This window comes from Propithecus coquereli, unplaced genomic scaffold (genome assembly GCF_000956105.1).
Source record: "Propithecus coquereli isolate 6110/MARCELLA unplaced genomic scaffold, Pcoq_1.0 Scaffold334, whole genome shotgun sequence".
NCBI lineage: Eukaryota > Metazoa > Chordata > Mammalia > Primates > Indriidae > Propithecus > Propithecus coquereli.
Window position 1 is genome coordinate 1025665 of NW_012148997.1, and position 12371 is coordinate 1038035.

The window sequence follows — 12371 nt, forward strand, 5'->3', positions numbered from 1 at the left end:
TAAGTGTTCAGAATATTTCCTAGCACATGGTAAATGATCAATAGTCAAGTTTTTATTATTTGTCATTCCCTTATAAATTAATCAAATATCTATCTGAGGTAATAAATGTGACACGTTAACCTTTTTCAAAAACTACTAATTCCTGGAATCCTTGCCAAGTAAAGAAATACTATTTTGTGGGTGTTAGATATTAACTCAGCCTAATAATTAGCTTTTTGCCTCTCTAGTTATTTAGTCAGTTCTTCCTGAGTTTTTATATACTCAGGGAAGCTCAGTAAAAACCTGTTGTCTGCTCTTGTTGTAAACACTGTGCTAATGGCTGTGATTCACGGGTCTCCTCCAGAGGAGAGAGAGACAAGTATGTCAGTAGTTACAACAAAGTATGACTGGGTGATGTTAGACATAAATGCACACAGGGATTTGGCTTCACATAGAAAAGACACCCTTGCAGTCTACAAATGGTCTATTTTAGATTGAACACCCTTTCCCAGGCATTATTGTCTTAAAAGACATAAATCTAGCTTTGTAGGCCCTATGCAAAAATGCAGGGGTGGTATATGTCCTCTTTCTTGTATCTCTGTGAATATCAGCTGTCCTAGTCACAGGTAGAACTAGAGAACTGCAAAAATAGTATGACACCAATTCCTCCCCAGTCCCACCTGCAGTTTGCATTGATCCTCTAATGTTTTTAATCAGTCTTGCTAAATACTTCCTGTAGTGAAAATGAGTAGTGATGAGAAGTAATCTTGCTGCTACTTTCTTCTGAAAAATCCCGTGATTGATTTACAGGTATTGCTTATTCCTTCCATGAATGATGTCCCATTGTAGAAGAACAGGATTAAATTTCAGTCTTAAAGGTTATGGGATCCCTCAAGGTTTAGAGTCTAGCAATGAAAAATTGAGAACCTAAAAAAGGGATTCCAGAATCTGCAAAGTGAATAAACTTTTGTCAGGCCTTGCTTCTGATGTGAATTTAGGATTATGTGGATAGGACTATGGTGTGGGCTTTTTACTGATGCCTTAAAACTTTTTCTGTATTTCATACACTTCTTTTGTTGAATTTCTCTTCAGTTTAAAGCAAATTCTCATTAGTTCTCCTTAGGTCATATACAATCTCTGGGCCTTTCCCAACTGGCCTGGAGTGTCCCTCTTAATAAAGACCTCCTAAACATGAATAGAAATCATTTATCTAACTTGATATCCCAAACAGAAGCCATCTCTTTGACAAATATAATTGCTTATATTAATAAATTACCTCCTTGCTCTGAAGATTGACAGACGTCCCTGGCTTTGCCCATGTATTCAGAGTAATACATGCATTCTAGGATGCATGGTCTTTTTGGGCCCCAAACCTAATAATTCTTGGAGTTCTGGAAGGATCTCCAAGGAGAAGAGTAGGTCCTATAGATGTGTGGTTTTCCTGTATTAAAATATTTTGGGTTTGACATGAAGTATTTTATCCAAAGTAAAAATTCCCATCCTCACTATACTCAGCCAAGGTCAGAAATAGGAAACTCATTTCAAACTTCTTGGTTCTTCTCTGTAGTTTACTTTTAGTGTTTTTTATGGAACCCCATTCCGATTTATATGTTCTCACAGTATAGCAATGAATCTATTTCTTCCTTAGGCCAGTGAGTCTTTTCTTTCAATGTCTTCATTTATTCATTCATCAAACTCTTGAGCATTTGGTTTGCGAGGCACTATGCAAAATACCAGGCTATAACCATTGAACCAGAGAAACACAGCCTTTGACTTCATGGATCTTGTAGTATTTATTATTCCTCTAGGAATTAAATAGGTTCTATTAGTGCTTGGGTAATCGCTTATTCTTCTAAAATTATGCCATCTTTATGGACTATAGATTATCTAAGCTTTTTTTATCCAAGGTAACTTTTTTAAAACCTAAAAACCAAATACTCCCTATTTTTAAACAATTTCTATTTTATAACAGATAGAATGCATGTTACTGTCAGTTTTTATTGTATTTAAGGTTTTCTTATAATGTTTTAATTAAGCTCTTCCATCCTTCCTCTTTTGTGATCAATATATCGGCTTTGACAATGCCGATAATTATAAATCAGAGAAGACTTCCACTTGAAAGGAACACGTAAGTGGAGTTTTAAAGGAAGAGTTGGCTAGTTTTCTAGGTGAATAGGCAGATGGAAAAAACTTAGAATATGTACTCAAAAGAGTTCGTCTTGACGCCTGGCCCTGCTGCTTCCCAGCTATGTGGCGTTAAACAAGCAACTTAATGTCTTTATCTGAAGAACAGAAATGATGCATTTTCTTCATTGCTTATCAAATAAACTATAGTACTGAAAGCTCTATTTAGGTGTTTGATGCTACTTAATTATTTAAAATTCTTTAAATATGTGACTCCCAGTTTTACCTGCCTTGCTTAGGTTGATTTGATCGTGACGCTGGGAGGCCTCACTGGGCGTTTTGACCAGATTATGGCATCTGTGAACACCCTGTTCCAAGCGACTCGCATCACTCCTTCGCCAATTATAATAATCCAAGAGCAATCTCTCATCTACCTGCTCCAACCAGTAAGTGAAAAGTAAATATAACATGAGCACTTCACTTCTCAAAACCTCTAACCTTTGAGCAGACTCGGAGAAAACCCTCTCCCTATGTGTGTGTGTTTGACCTCTGAGTGAAGATGACCATGTGTGCTTGCTTGGGGCTACTTTCATTTTCTGCCCAAGGATACTAACCAGCAAGCATGTGGAGGAGAAGCCTCAAAGTTTTCATTTTATTGTGCCCAAGAAAAAAGAGAAAACCTTGTAACTTCTAATTAAATCGACTAAGAATTAAGTTTAGCACTTTTGCATTTTGAGCAGCTGAATGTGAATGACACTTACAGAAACCTCAACAGGGGAAACAAAAGGCTTGGTAAATATTTCTAATGGAAATCTCATATATTTTGAGTGTTGTCATTATAATTGGAAACTGGATTTGATTTTGTTAAGCACTTTAAAAAATCTTTAGCTTTGACTATTCATAAGTTGTCTGATTATTAATTTCACTGCCTCAGAATAAATTTCTAATGATAATGTCATTTATTTCCAATCACAAATATTAAGGAAATTTTCTATCAATGTAGTACATTCAACAGAATGCTTAATAAATAAATTTTATAAGATTGGTGGATTTCAGTTTAAAAAATAATTATTTGGTAACATTTTTTTAAGATAGCAGACAATTCCTTTATTTTTTGCTTCTCATTATAGTGTGCTACTACTCATAATTTTGCTTTTACTCTGTCTGATATCCACTAACTGTAGCATGTCATTACTAAAAATTATCGATTGGTTAATATAGCACATTTAATGCATGCTCACCATTGTTTAGCCAGTTTTGCATTTTTTTTTTTTTTCTGGCTCTTTGCATTATCTAGCCTTGTTGAGTCCCCTTGTAGAAGGGGAGCAGAAGAATTCAGATTTCAAACTCCATTTATTTGGTTGTCAAACAGCTATGGAGTGCCTGCTACCTGTCTGTTGCACTGCCCTCCAGTTCATGTCCAATGAAGGAGACATTTATAAAAATGTAATCATAATGCAGTGTTAAAAGATTAGTACCTAAAGACGATGAAGGAATAAATAATCTGGGTGTTATAAGGAAAGTCTCTGCAGAGGCACTCACAGTTATTCACTCAATTAACTCAACAACTATTTACTGAGTACCTGCTATATGCCAGACTCTTTTCTATGGATACAGCAATCAAAAAAAAAAAAAGAGAGAGAGACAAAAACACTTGCTTTCATGGAACATATCTCCCATTGAGCTTACATTTCAACAAAGTCTTCAAGGATAAGTAGATGTTTGTTATGGGAGATGATGGGAAAATCATTCAAGCCAGGAAGGGCCAGTAAAGAAGCATGGAGGTGCAGGATGTATCATAGAATCTGCAGGGAGGACTATGCAGCTAAAATACAGGAATACTATAGAAAAATGTTAGAAGATAAGAACTTCCCAAGACCTATGGCAAAGAAGTTCACACTCCATTGTGTGGAATTTAAGGCTCTTCACAATCAATATTACAACTAGTTTTCTAGTCTTAAAAGATTTCGGTTAGTGGTGTGACATGCATAGATATGCTTCTTAGATTTCTTATTTGTTAAATAACAATTTCTGAAGTTTTAAAACTTTCTACCATTGTGAAGCATTAAGCTTTGTTATATTGTGTTGAATTGATGGTATGTTAACTAAAGCAGTCGTAACTTTGTCTCTGTGTAGATACTCTGGTTAATAGATTATTAGTTAAAGAGATAGCACAGTAATGTTTTAAAAGTATAATTGAAAGATTAACTAATAGAAAAAGCCACATCTAAAAAATGACTTCTGCTCTTAAGATCTTCTCATTGTTTTTGATATTCCACATCTTCACTGTAATTGGTATAATTGTGAACTTTGCAAAATGCATTCAGCTTGGGATTCATTGGATTTCCTCCACCCGTACATTATGTATGTCATCAGTTCTGGAAAACTTTCAATCATTATGATTTCAAATATTGCCCTAAGCACTTTCTCCTTTCTTCTGCACCTCCAGTTAAATGCATGTAAGATCCACTATTTGTATCATATAGATCTCAGAACTTTTCTTTCATATTTTCTGTCTTAATTTCCCTGGGCTGTGTTCTGAAGTGCTTTGTCACCTCTGTACTCTACTTCCCTGTCCCACTTCAGCTGTGTCTGTTCTGCCACCACACCCACCCACCGCATTTTTAATTCCTGCCACGATGCTTCTTTCTCGTATGCTTGCCCTTTACTCACATTTTCAAGATTCTTTCTTAAAACGTAATTGTCAAACTTTTTTATATTCTAGAATAATTCTAATATAAGTCAACTGTCTCTTATGTTCACTTTTGCTTTTCTATTTCATAACCTCAATTTCTTCACTGTTTTATGAGTTTTGGCCATGACCTCATATTTCTGAGAACTTTGCCTGTTGGAATTATTTGAGACGTGGGTTAAAAAGTAAGCCCAAGGAAAATTTACATTTGCTTTTGCCAGGCTCCTAGCCCAGTTCTGCTGGGGCGTTAACAACTTAGAACATTTTGTTTGAGACTTTTTTGGACCATGTTGGCAGTCTAGATCGTGAATGCATAATGATACTGCTGGGAATTTGACACCTGGTTACAAATGCTCAAGGGGGATTTCTTTCCCCTCTTCTCAGCTATGGAGTGCCAAGGTTTGTTTGAGCAGTTTTCCTAGCAGTCCAAGGGGAGTGTTATTTGTATTCATGTTGATATTTAGGATCTCTGCTTTGCATGGTACAGTCTCCTTTTAGATTTCCACCTTGGGCAGGCCTTGGGCTTTGTCTCCTGGTGACCTTCAATACTAGGAGGCCTTAGAAACTAAAGCCCAGGTTCATTTGGTAAACACCCTTAAGATGAAAGTTAGCTTTGGTCTTCGTTTTATGTCAAAGCTTAGTTTTTGGCTTTTGAGCAGTATTTTTTAATTTTTTAACAGATGTTTGATACATTTTAAAAGATTATCTTAATTTTAATTTTCTTCTAGAATTTTTATTGCCTTCATTTTGTCAGGGTAATAATCTACTGTACTGCCTCTGCAAGTTGGGTCCTACCCTGTCTGTGTTGCAGTAATAATTAACCTCAAATCTGAGAGGCTTACCCGAGATTAAGTTTATTAAGTTTTTTCTTGTTAATGGGAAATCTGGTTTGGGTAGCACCCTCCACTTACTGTCTTAGCCAACTGGAACACGGGGCTGCAGGAGGGGAAAAGATTGCTAGGAAGTGGCTCTGCATGGCCAGGCCTGGACATGGCCTGTGTCATCCGTTGGTGAGAATGCAAGTTATGCTACCCGAGTCCAGCTGCAAGGCAGCCTAGGAAACGAAGCATATGGGCCCAGGAAGAGGAAACACTGTTACACAGAGCACTGTTGCTCTGAAACTGCCAGACACTGGAGTCTTCAAAGAAATTCTAGAATCATGACCCTACGTGATTTATAAGAATATAATATACAATGTGTTAAGTTTTAGTCATTTACTAAAGCAAAATCCCGTTATCCAAGCATAATAATCATATAAAATGTATCCACATAGCTTATATCCCCAAACACAATGCTCTGTAAATTGTATTGTAATTTTCATTTTGTGTCATGGAAACAACTAGAAAATTATCTTATCCTGAAGAAATAATTATTACATAGTGTAGGGCAGAAAGTTCACATCACATCACACCCCTGTCCCTCAGAGGAAGGATGATGGCGGGGCACAGGCTTCCACCTGTGGGGTTAACAGTGCAGCCTTTCTCCTCTTTGCCTGTGTATTCTAGGGACGTCTTTTCTAGAGACACAGCCCAGTGTCATTTTTTGTCATCTGCTTTTTTATCACTTTAAGTAAGAGAATAGCAAGACAATTAATTATACAAATGCAAGAGTCAAAATGAGTATGTTTGGAGTTTACGGTATGAGTAGATCTCCATAGTTTTAAAGTTTTAATTGTATACTTATAAAATGTGATTAATACTAAAAGCTATAATAAATTATTGCACAGAAGCATTCTACATTCTTTAGAAATGAGACTTGCACCGTTGGGACTGAACTGGCTTTGTCAGATGTTTTTTCATGTAACTGCACGTTACATGTTACCTATACCCTAGAGTGTGCATATACATTAGGTACACTGCATTTCCTCTTTCATGGGGTGAATGGACTAAGGCGCAAATGATAAGCTCTTAAAACAGGTCACAGCCTATAGGCTGGTAATTACTCATGAGCAATGTATAATTGAGGGCTGGCTGGTGTGTGCATGTGTATGTATAAATATGTATATATATATATATTTTTCTCCATGACATAATTTTCAAATATGATAAGCCCACCTAAATTAAAGAAAAATGACTTTTTTAGTTTTTCTAAACTATAACAAAATCTACATGTACCAATAATTTTTATCATATAAGCAAATTAAATGATTTTACCATTGAGCTTTGCTAACGTCCCTTAAAAGTGGTAAAATTCAATATAAATGTTAAGTATTGTAAGTGTTAGGTTTGAGAACAGTGTCTTCTAGAATTTGTTTTACAATTATAGATTGTCTGAAATTAAAGATAATAGCAGGAAGAATAAGACATCTCCTGTGAACTATTGGGCTAATAAATTTTTTAATGTCATAACTTGGTAAGAGAACTGCTGTTGTATCTGCTATACTAATTTTAATTGGCTAGGATAGTTCTAGACCCTGGAACTAAATTGTGCTTCCCTTGATCTTTTTTAAAAAGCCTATCCTTAGATCACCTTAGTATTTCTGTGATGTTCCGTGTTTCTTTTAGAAGAGTCTGCATGCGAGGCCCTCATGAGACTAGGTTGTATAAATTAAGTAATCATCTGCCATTCATTAGAATTATTTTAGTCATTTGGGACTGACCTATATATCTAGTAGCGATTCACTTAAAGTGTTTAGTTTGTTCTAATCTAAAATCTACATTCTCTTTTCAATCCCCTTTCTGTGATTTACTTTTGTTAATTATAAATTGGATTTTAAAAAAAGGATACATTAAATTGGCACTAATTGATCAGCACTATATACATATACGGAAATAACATTCATCAGAAATCAAGCAGGTGGGAGGGGATAGGAAGGAATGGGTAAATTCACACCTAACGGGTACAATGCACACTATCTGGGGATACGCACACTTATAACTTTGACTCAAACGGTACAAAAGCAATTTATGTAACTAAAACGTTTATACCCCCATAATATTTTGAAATAATAAAATAAATAAATAAAATAAAACAAGGCTACAATGATGTAGTTCCAGTTCTATATGAATATGGAAAGATGTTTGGAATTTTTTAGCTGGTTGAATTTTTAGCATACAAGGTTTATGTTGTGTTTTGGTTTATTTCACTTACCATAGGTCAAAATGCCATTATGAGTGAAAAACACAGTAGGTATCATTTACTTTGAAGGAACGTCCACTCTGCTATTTTAAAATAGAAAATTCAAAATAGTATGCATAATAGCTCCTCCCTTAAAAGTAAACATCCCTGTTTTACTTCCAAAAATGTATTCTTAATAAGACATCATCACCTTTTACGAGCAGGGGATGTTATGAAATAGAAGAGAGACATTCTAGGCATGAAGCGTGGCCGATGTCAGTGACCGGTGGGCATCTTCCTGCTGAAGAGGGTCAGGTGCTCAGAGCCGTGTTTATCATGCTGCCCGCGTGGCCTGTGGACGGCTCCAGGTTTCACATACATACTTTCTCATTTTCTGGTCCTGTGCTTCTCAGGAGTACAGAAACATTAGCTTCTGTACACTGAGCATAAATTATCTTTTATCTCCAAGTTTTATGGCAGTTTGTTATACAAGTTAATAGGATTTATGACCAAGAAATGAGATGTCCAAGAGTTAATAAGGCATGCCTTTTACATTATCCTAAACCTTGCTCAGTGATGCCTATGCAAGATCCCGGTATCTGATGTGGGGAAAATGGAGGCACAGAGCAGACTTCTGCCAGTTTTTATCTCACTTGAACAAACTTCTAAATACGTTGTAAATATTTCTTCCTCATTTTAGTCACATTTTACTGCTGCTTGTTTTTTTTTTTTTCTCTCTTTCCCACTACAGCAATTATTTACTGTACGAAGTTCAGATTTTTTTTACATTATACATTTGTAATGCTGGTAATGAATATGATAAAATACATTGATAATCTGATAGAAAGAAGCTGAATATTCATGATGTGAATTTGGCATGCATGATGGTTTCTGCTGAGCACTGAGGGCTTGAGTCAGTCTGCCCTTGGACACACATATCCGGCACAGCCTCTGCGGTGATAACATTGGGGAAGTGAGTCCCAGAGTTACCTGGAGTCAGGGGACAAGGAGTTCTCAAAATTCTAGATAGCACTGACATCTCCTCACAATTTATTTTCTTATTCTAATTCCTTTTTTTGGAATAAGTATTATTTTATTCTTCCCCTGTATCTTCTTCACATACAATTTTTGTTGTTGCTTGGGCTTTTAGAATTTCTAGTAGAAACTATATAGTATCTTTGAACTACTATTAAATATTAGTGTAAATAGTGTAAAGCCTTACAAATTACTTGATAGCTGAGCAGTTGCAGAGACATTTATGTGATCTTCCCAAGGTTATGTGCTTTATTTCTTTGAAACAAAACTGATGTGAAAATGAAGTAAATCTCATGATAGTCTCAAAAAAGACCACTAGACATTTCTTACCTAGAAATGGCCTGCTACACTGAGCCCTCCCCACCTTCCTCTTCCAAAAGGCAAATTGCTCATACTCACCTCAGCTTGCTTCTCTGGGAAAGCTCTGCCACTCAGTGCTTGATGCTCGGCCTGAATACTCTTTACCTCCAAATCGTGTTCTTGCCTGGCTCACTCCTTTCCCCTGTCTTTTCTGCTCTGCTGCACCCGTACAGCAGATTCTTCCGCACATGGAGTAGGGAGAGACACACGTCTTCCCTGAGCAGCCTCTTCTTTTCCCTCTCTTCGAACCAAGCCCAGCTTTCTAGGGAAATTTTCTCAACGTTCATTCTCTCCTTCTCTTCTTCCCACTTTCCTTCTGTGTTCTTTTCTTATCCTCTATGTGGCATTTTAGAAAATAACACAAAACCTATCCTGTCGTCGTCAGTGTTAGTCTCATACGTGTTAGCGGGGAAACCTTATATTTTAATATGCAATAAGGCAATAAAATTCCAGAGCTGTACGACTCTTACTTTTCTAACTGACCTGATGACCCCCTTAAATCGCCATAGAAATTTTTCCTCTGTGTTTTCATCTATGTTTATTTAAACTAATATTTTAAGAAGTTAAACCACACACTCATAAAGTATTTATTTTATAGATGGTGTTTTCTGGTTTGTTGATTTATAGCATAGAATATTTCAACAATGAATGTTCTTCAAATGCCTGTTATGTGATAAACACTGTGATAGGCACTGAGTGCAGAAACAAGACCACCACCTTTATTCCACTATTCACAGTTTAGTGGAAAAGACTGAAGCATAAGTAACACTAAAACTCAGAAACGTATTGTAAGAAAACACTGCATTATGAGGTTGGCAGGGAAAATACATCTCACCCAGATAGGCCATAGGGTTGGTGGTGCCCAATCCTGATACCTGCCACTCACCCACACAGAACACAGGTTCTTCGACCTTAAATAAATCTTTCATTAGGGGAGATTTATAGAAAGAAATACTTTCCAACTTATTTGTAATCCATATTTTCTTTCCCAAAAAGAAAAATAATCTCCTGGCCCACCCCTAGTTCCACAATTCCTATAAACCTTTCCCTCATCATCTTCTCCTGGAGCATCCCTGGTCTGGGGTAGGCGTGGACTCTGAGCCAGACCTTTAAATGTCTGTTTCTGGTCTGGGGAAAACCAGCCCCTCTCTTATTTTCCAAAATGACCATACCTACTCTTTTCTCTTTGAACTCACTGTTCTCTGCTAAATATATTTTTGTCTAAGTCATTCTCCTTTCAAAGCCCTACTCAAATTTTCTGTCTCTTATACAGCATTTCCTAAGAAACCCCTCTAACTTTCCTTCATCTGCATCATTTGTCTCAGTCTATTGAGCTTGGTCTATTTGCCTTAGTCTATTTGGGCTGCTATAACAAAATACTGTAAAATGGGCCTTATAAACAACAGAAATTTATTTCTCATAATTATGGAGGCTGGGAAGATCAAGGTGCCAGCAGATGCAGGGTCTGCGGGGGGGGCCTATTTCCTGGTTTACGAGTGGCTCCTTGTTGCTCTGTCCTGGTGTGGTGGAAAGAGCCGCTGAGCTCCCTGGGGCCTCTTCAGGACCTAATGACCCCCAAAGGTCCCACCTCTTAATGCTACCACATTGGTGATAGGTTTCAATATAAGAATTTTGGAGGTGGAAGGGAAAGACGAAAAACTTAAAATTTTTTTTTCTCCTGTGGGCCTCAAATAATCTAACCCTAAAACAAAATTTAAGTTATAACTTTTCTCAGATTGTCAACCTTAAAAAACATAATTTCATATTTTTGATAAAAGTTGAAAAAACAGTAATCACAGTTTACCTAATGCTAGCCAAATCCAAATAAATAGCTAGTTGTGGATAATCTAAATGTATTATTCCCACTATCAAAAGTGTTCCTTGTTGCCGCCTCTTGTAAAATGCAGGCTCCCCTCGGCACCCTAGGTTGGGAGTCAAGGACTCTCACTTGTTCCTCTTATTTCCCACTTAACATTTGCTCTTTTCCTGGTTTATTGGAAGCACCTTTGGGATAGCGATTGTTTTTTAGTGGCTGGTGGTGTGTTACTGCTGAGCGAATACATGAGGACGATGGTGGTGTTGGTGGTAGGCTTTAAAGTAGTCTGGACACAATGTCCCCTGGCACCCTCCACCTACCCACACGGCATACAGGTTCTTAGACCTTAAAGAAGTCTTTCACTAAGGGAGATATAGAGAAAAGTTCCCATCAGCAAAAACCTATCGTGACCCCTCAATGATTACAAAGCAGTAAGGAAGGAAATAGCAAATTCAATCTTCATGGAAACTATTTAAAAACTTATTTGAACACTGGCCTTTCGTTTTCAACCATGAGTGACAGAGAATCGGTTTTGGAGACTTGATGCAATCCATAAGAGTTCCATGTGCGGGTGAAACAGCAGAAAAGATGGCATCAGCATTTGTCTGAGCTCTGTCACCATAATTTATCATAATCCAATTCTCGGTAAAGTAATGGAATATGGGATGCAGGATGTCATCTTTCCCTTTATCCCTCCTCCCACAGCCCTCTGTGGCAAGGACACAGGTACACTGTGTCATGTATACTTAGTTCAATTGAGCATTGCTTCAGCATCTTCCTTTGATTGAAAACAAAAGGTTGCCAATGCAGTATCAATGAACTGTGAAGTGATTTGAGTGTTACCAGCAGGGAAATGAAATGAGCCTCTGGGAAGAAGATTGGCACAGTGAAAGTTTCTGTATGAAGAACTCCACACAACTCCAGCTGGGTTGTACTACTTCTCAGCCAATCAATATTTTTTCCCCTGAATTTGGGAGCATTTTGATCTTATTTGTTCCAAAAGTGATCAAAGCTAAAAGTGAAGAAAAAGTGGAAAATTTATCCAAATAAAGTTAACCTGGGAGGGGTGGCTTTTGAGGGTATTTACTCAAACTATACATTCACCCTGGATATTTTGAAGATCTTCCAAGGAATGGTATAAGATGTCTCCCTCCTCCAAATACATGCATATAATACTCGTAACATGCAAGTATGCACACACACACACACACACACACACACACGCTCACTCTCACACTCCAAGAATCTCAGTCTTCTAACAATTTTACTAAAAAAAAGGAAAGTAATTATTCTATATCTCAGGCCTAT

The 12371-nt window shown here is 37.0% G+C and overlaps 1 protein-coding gene across 1 annotated transcript in view; it reads left to right on the forward strand.

Moving 5' to 3' along the window:
* The window catches only part of TPK1 (thiamin pyrophosphokinase 1), a 478721-nt gene that overhangs the window by 310266 nt on the left and 156084 nt on the right, over positions 1-12371 (forward strand). Inside the window, exon 6 of the mRNA XM_012650556.1 lies at positions 2403-2549. Coding sequence (XP_012506010.1) covers positions 2403-2549 — 147 coding nt within the window. The remainder of the gene's footprint in view (positions 1-2402; positions 2550-12371) is intronic.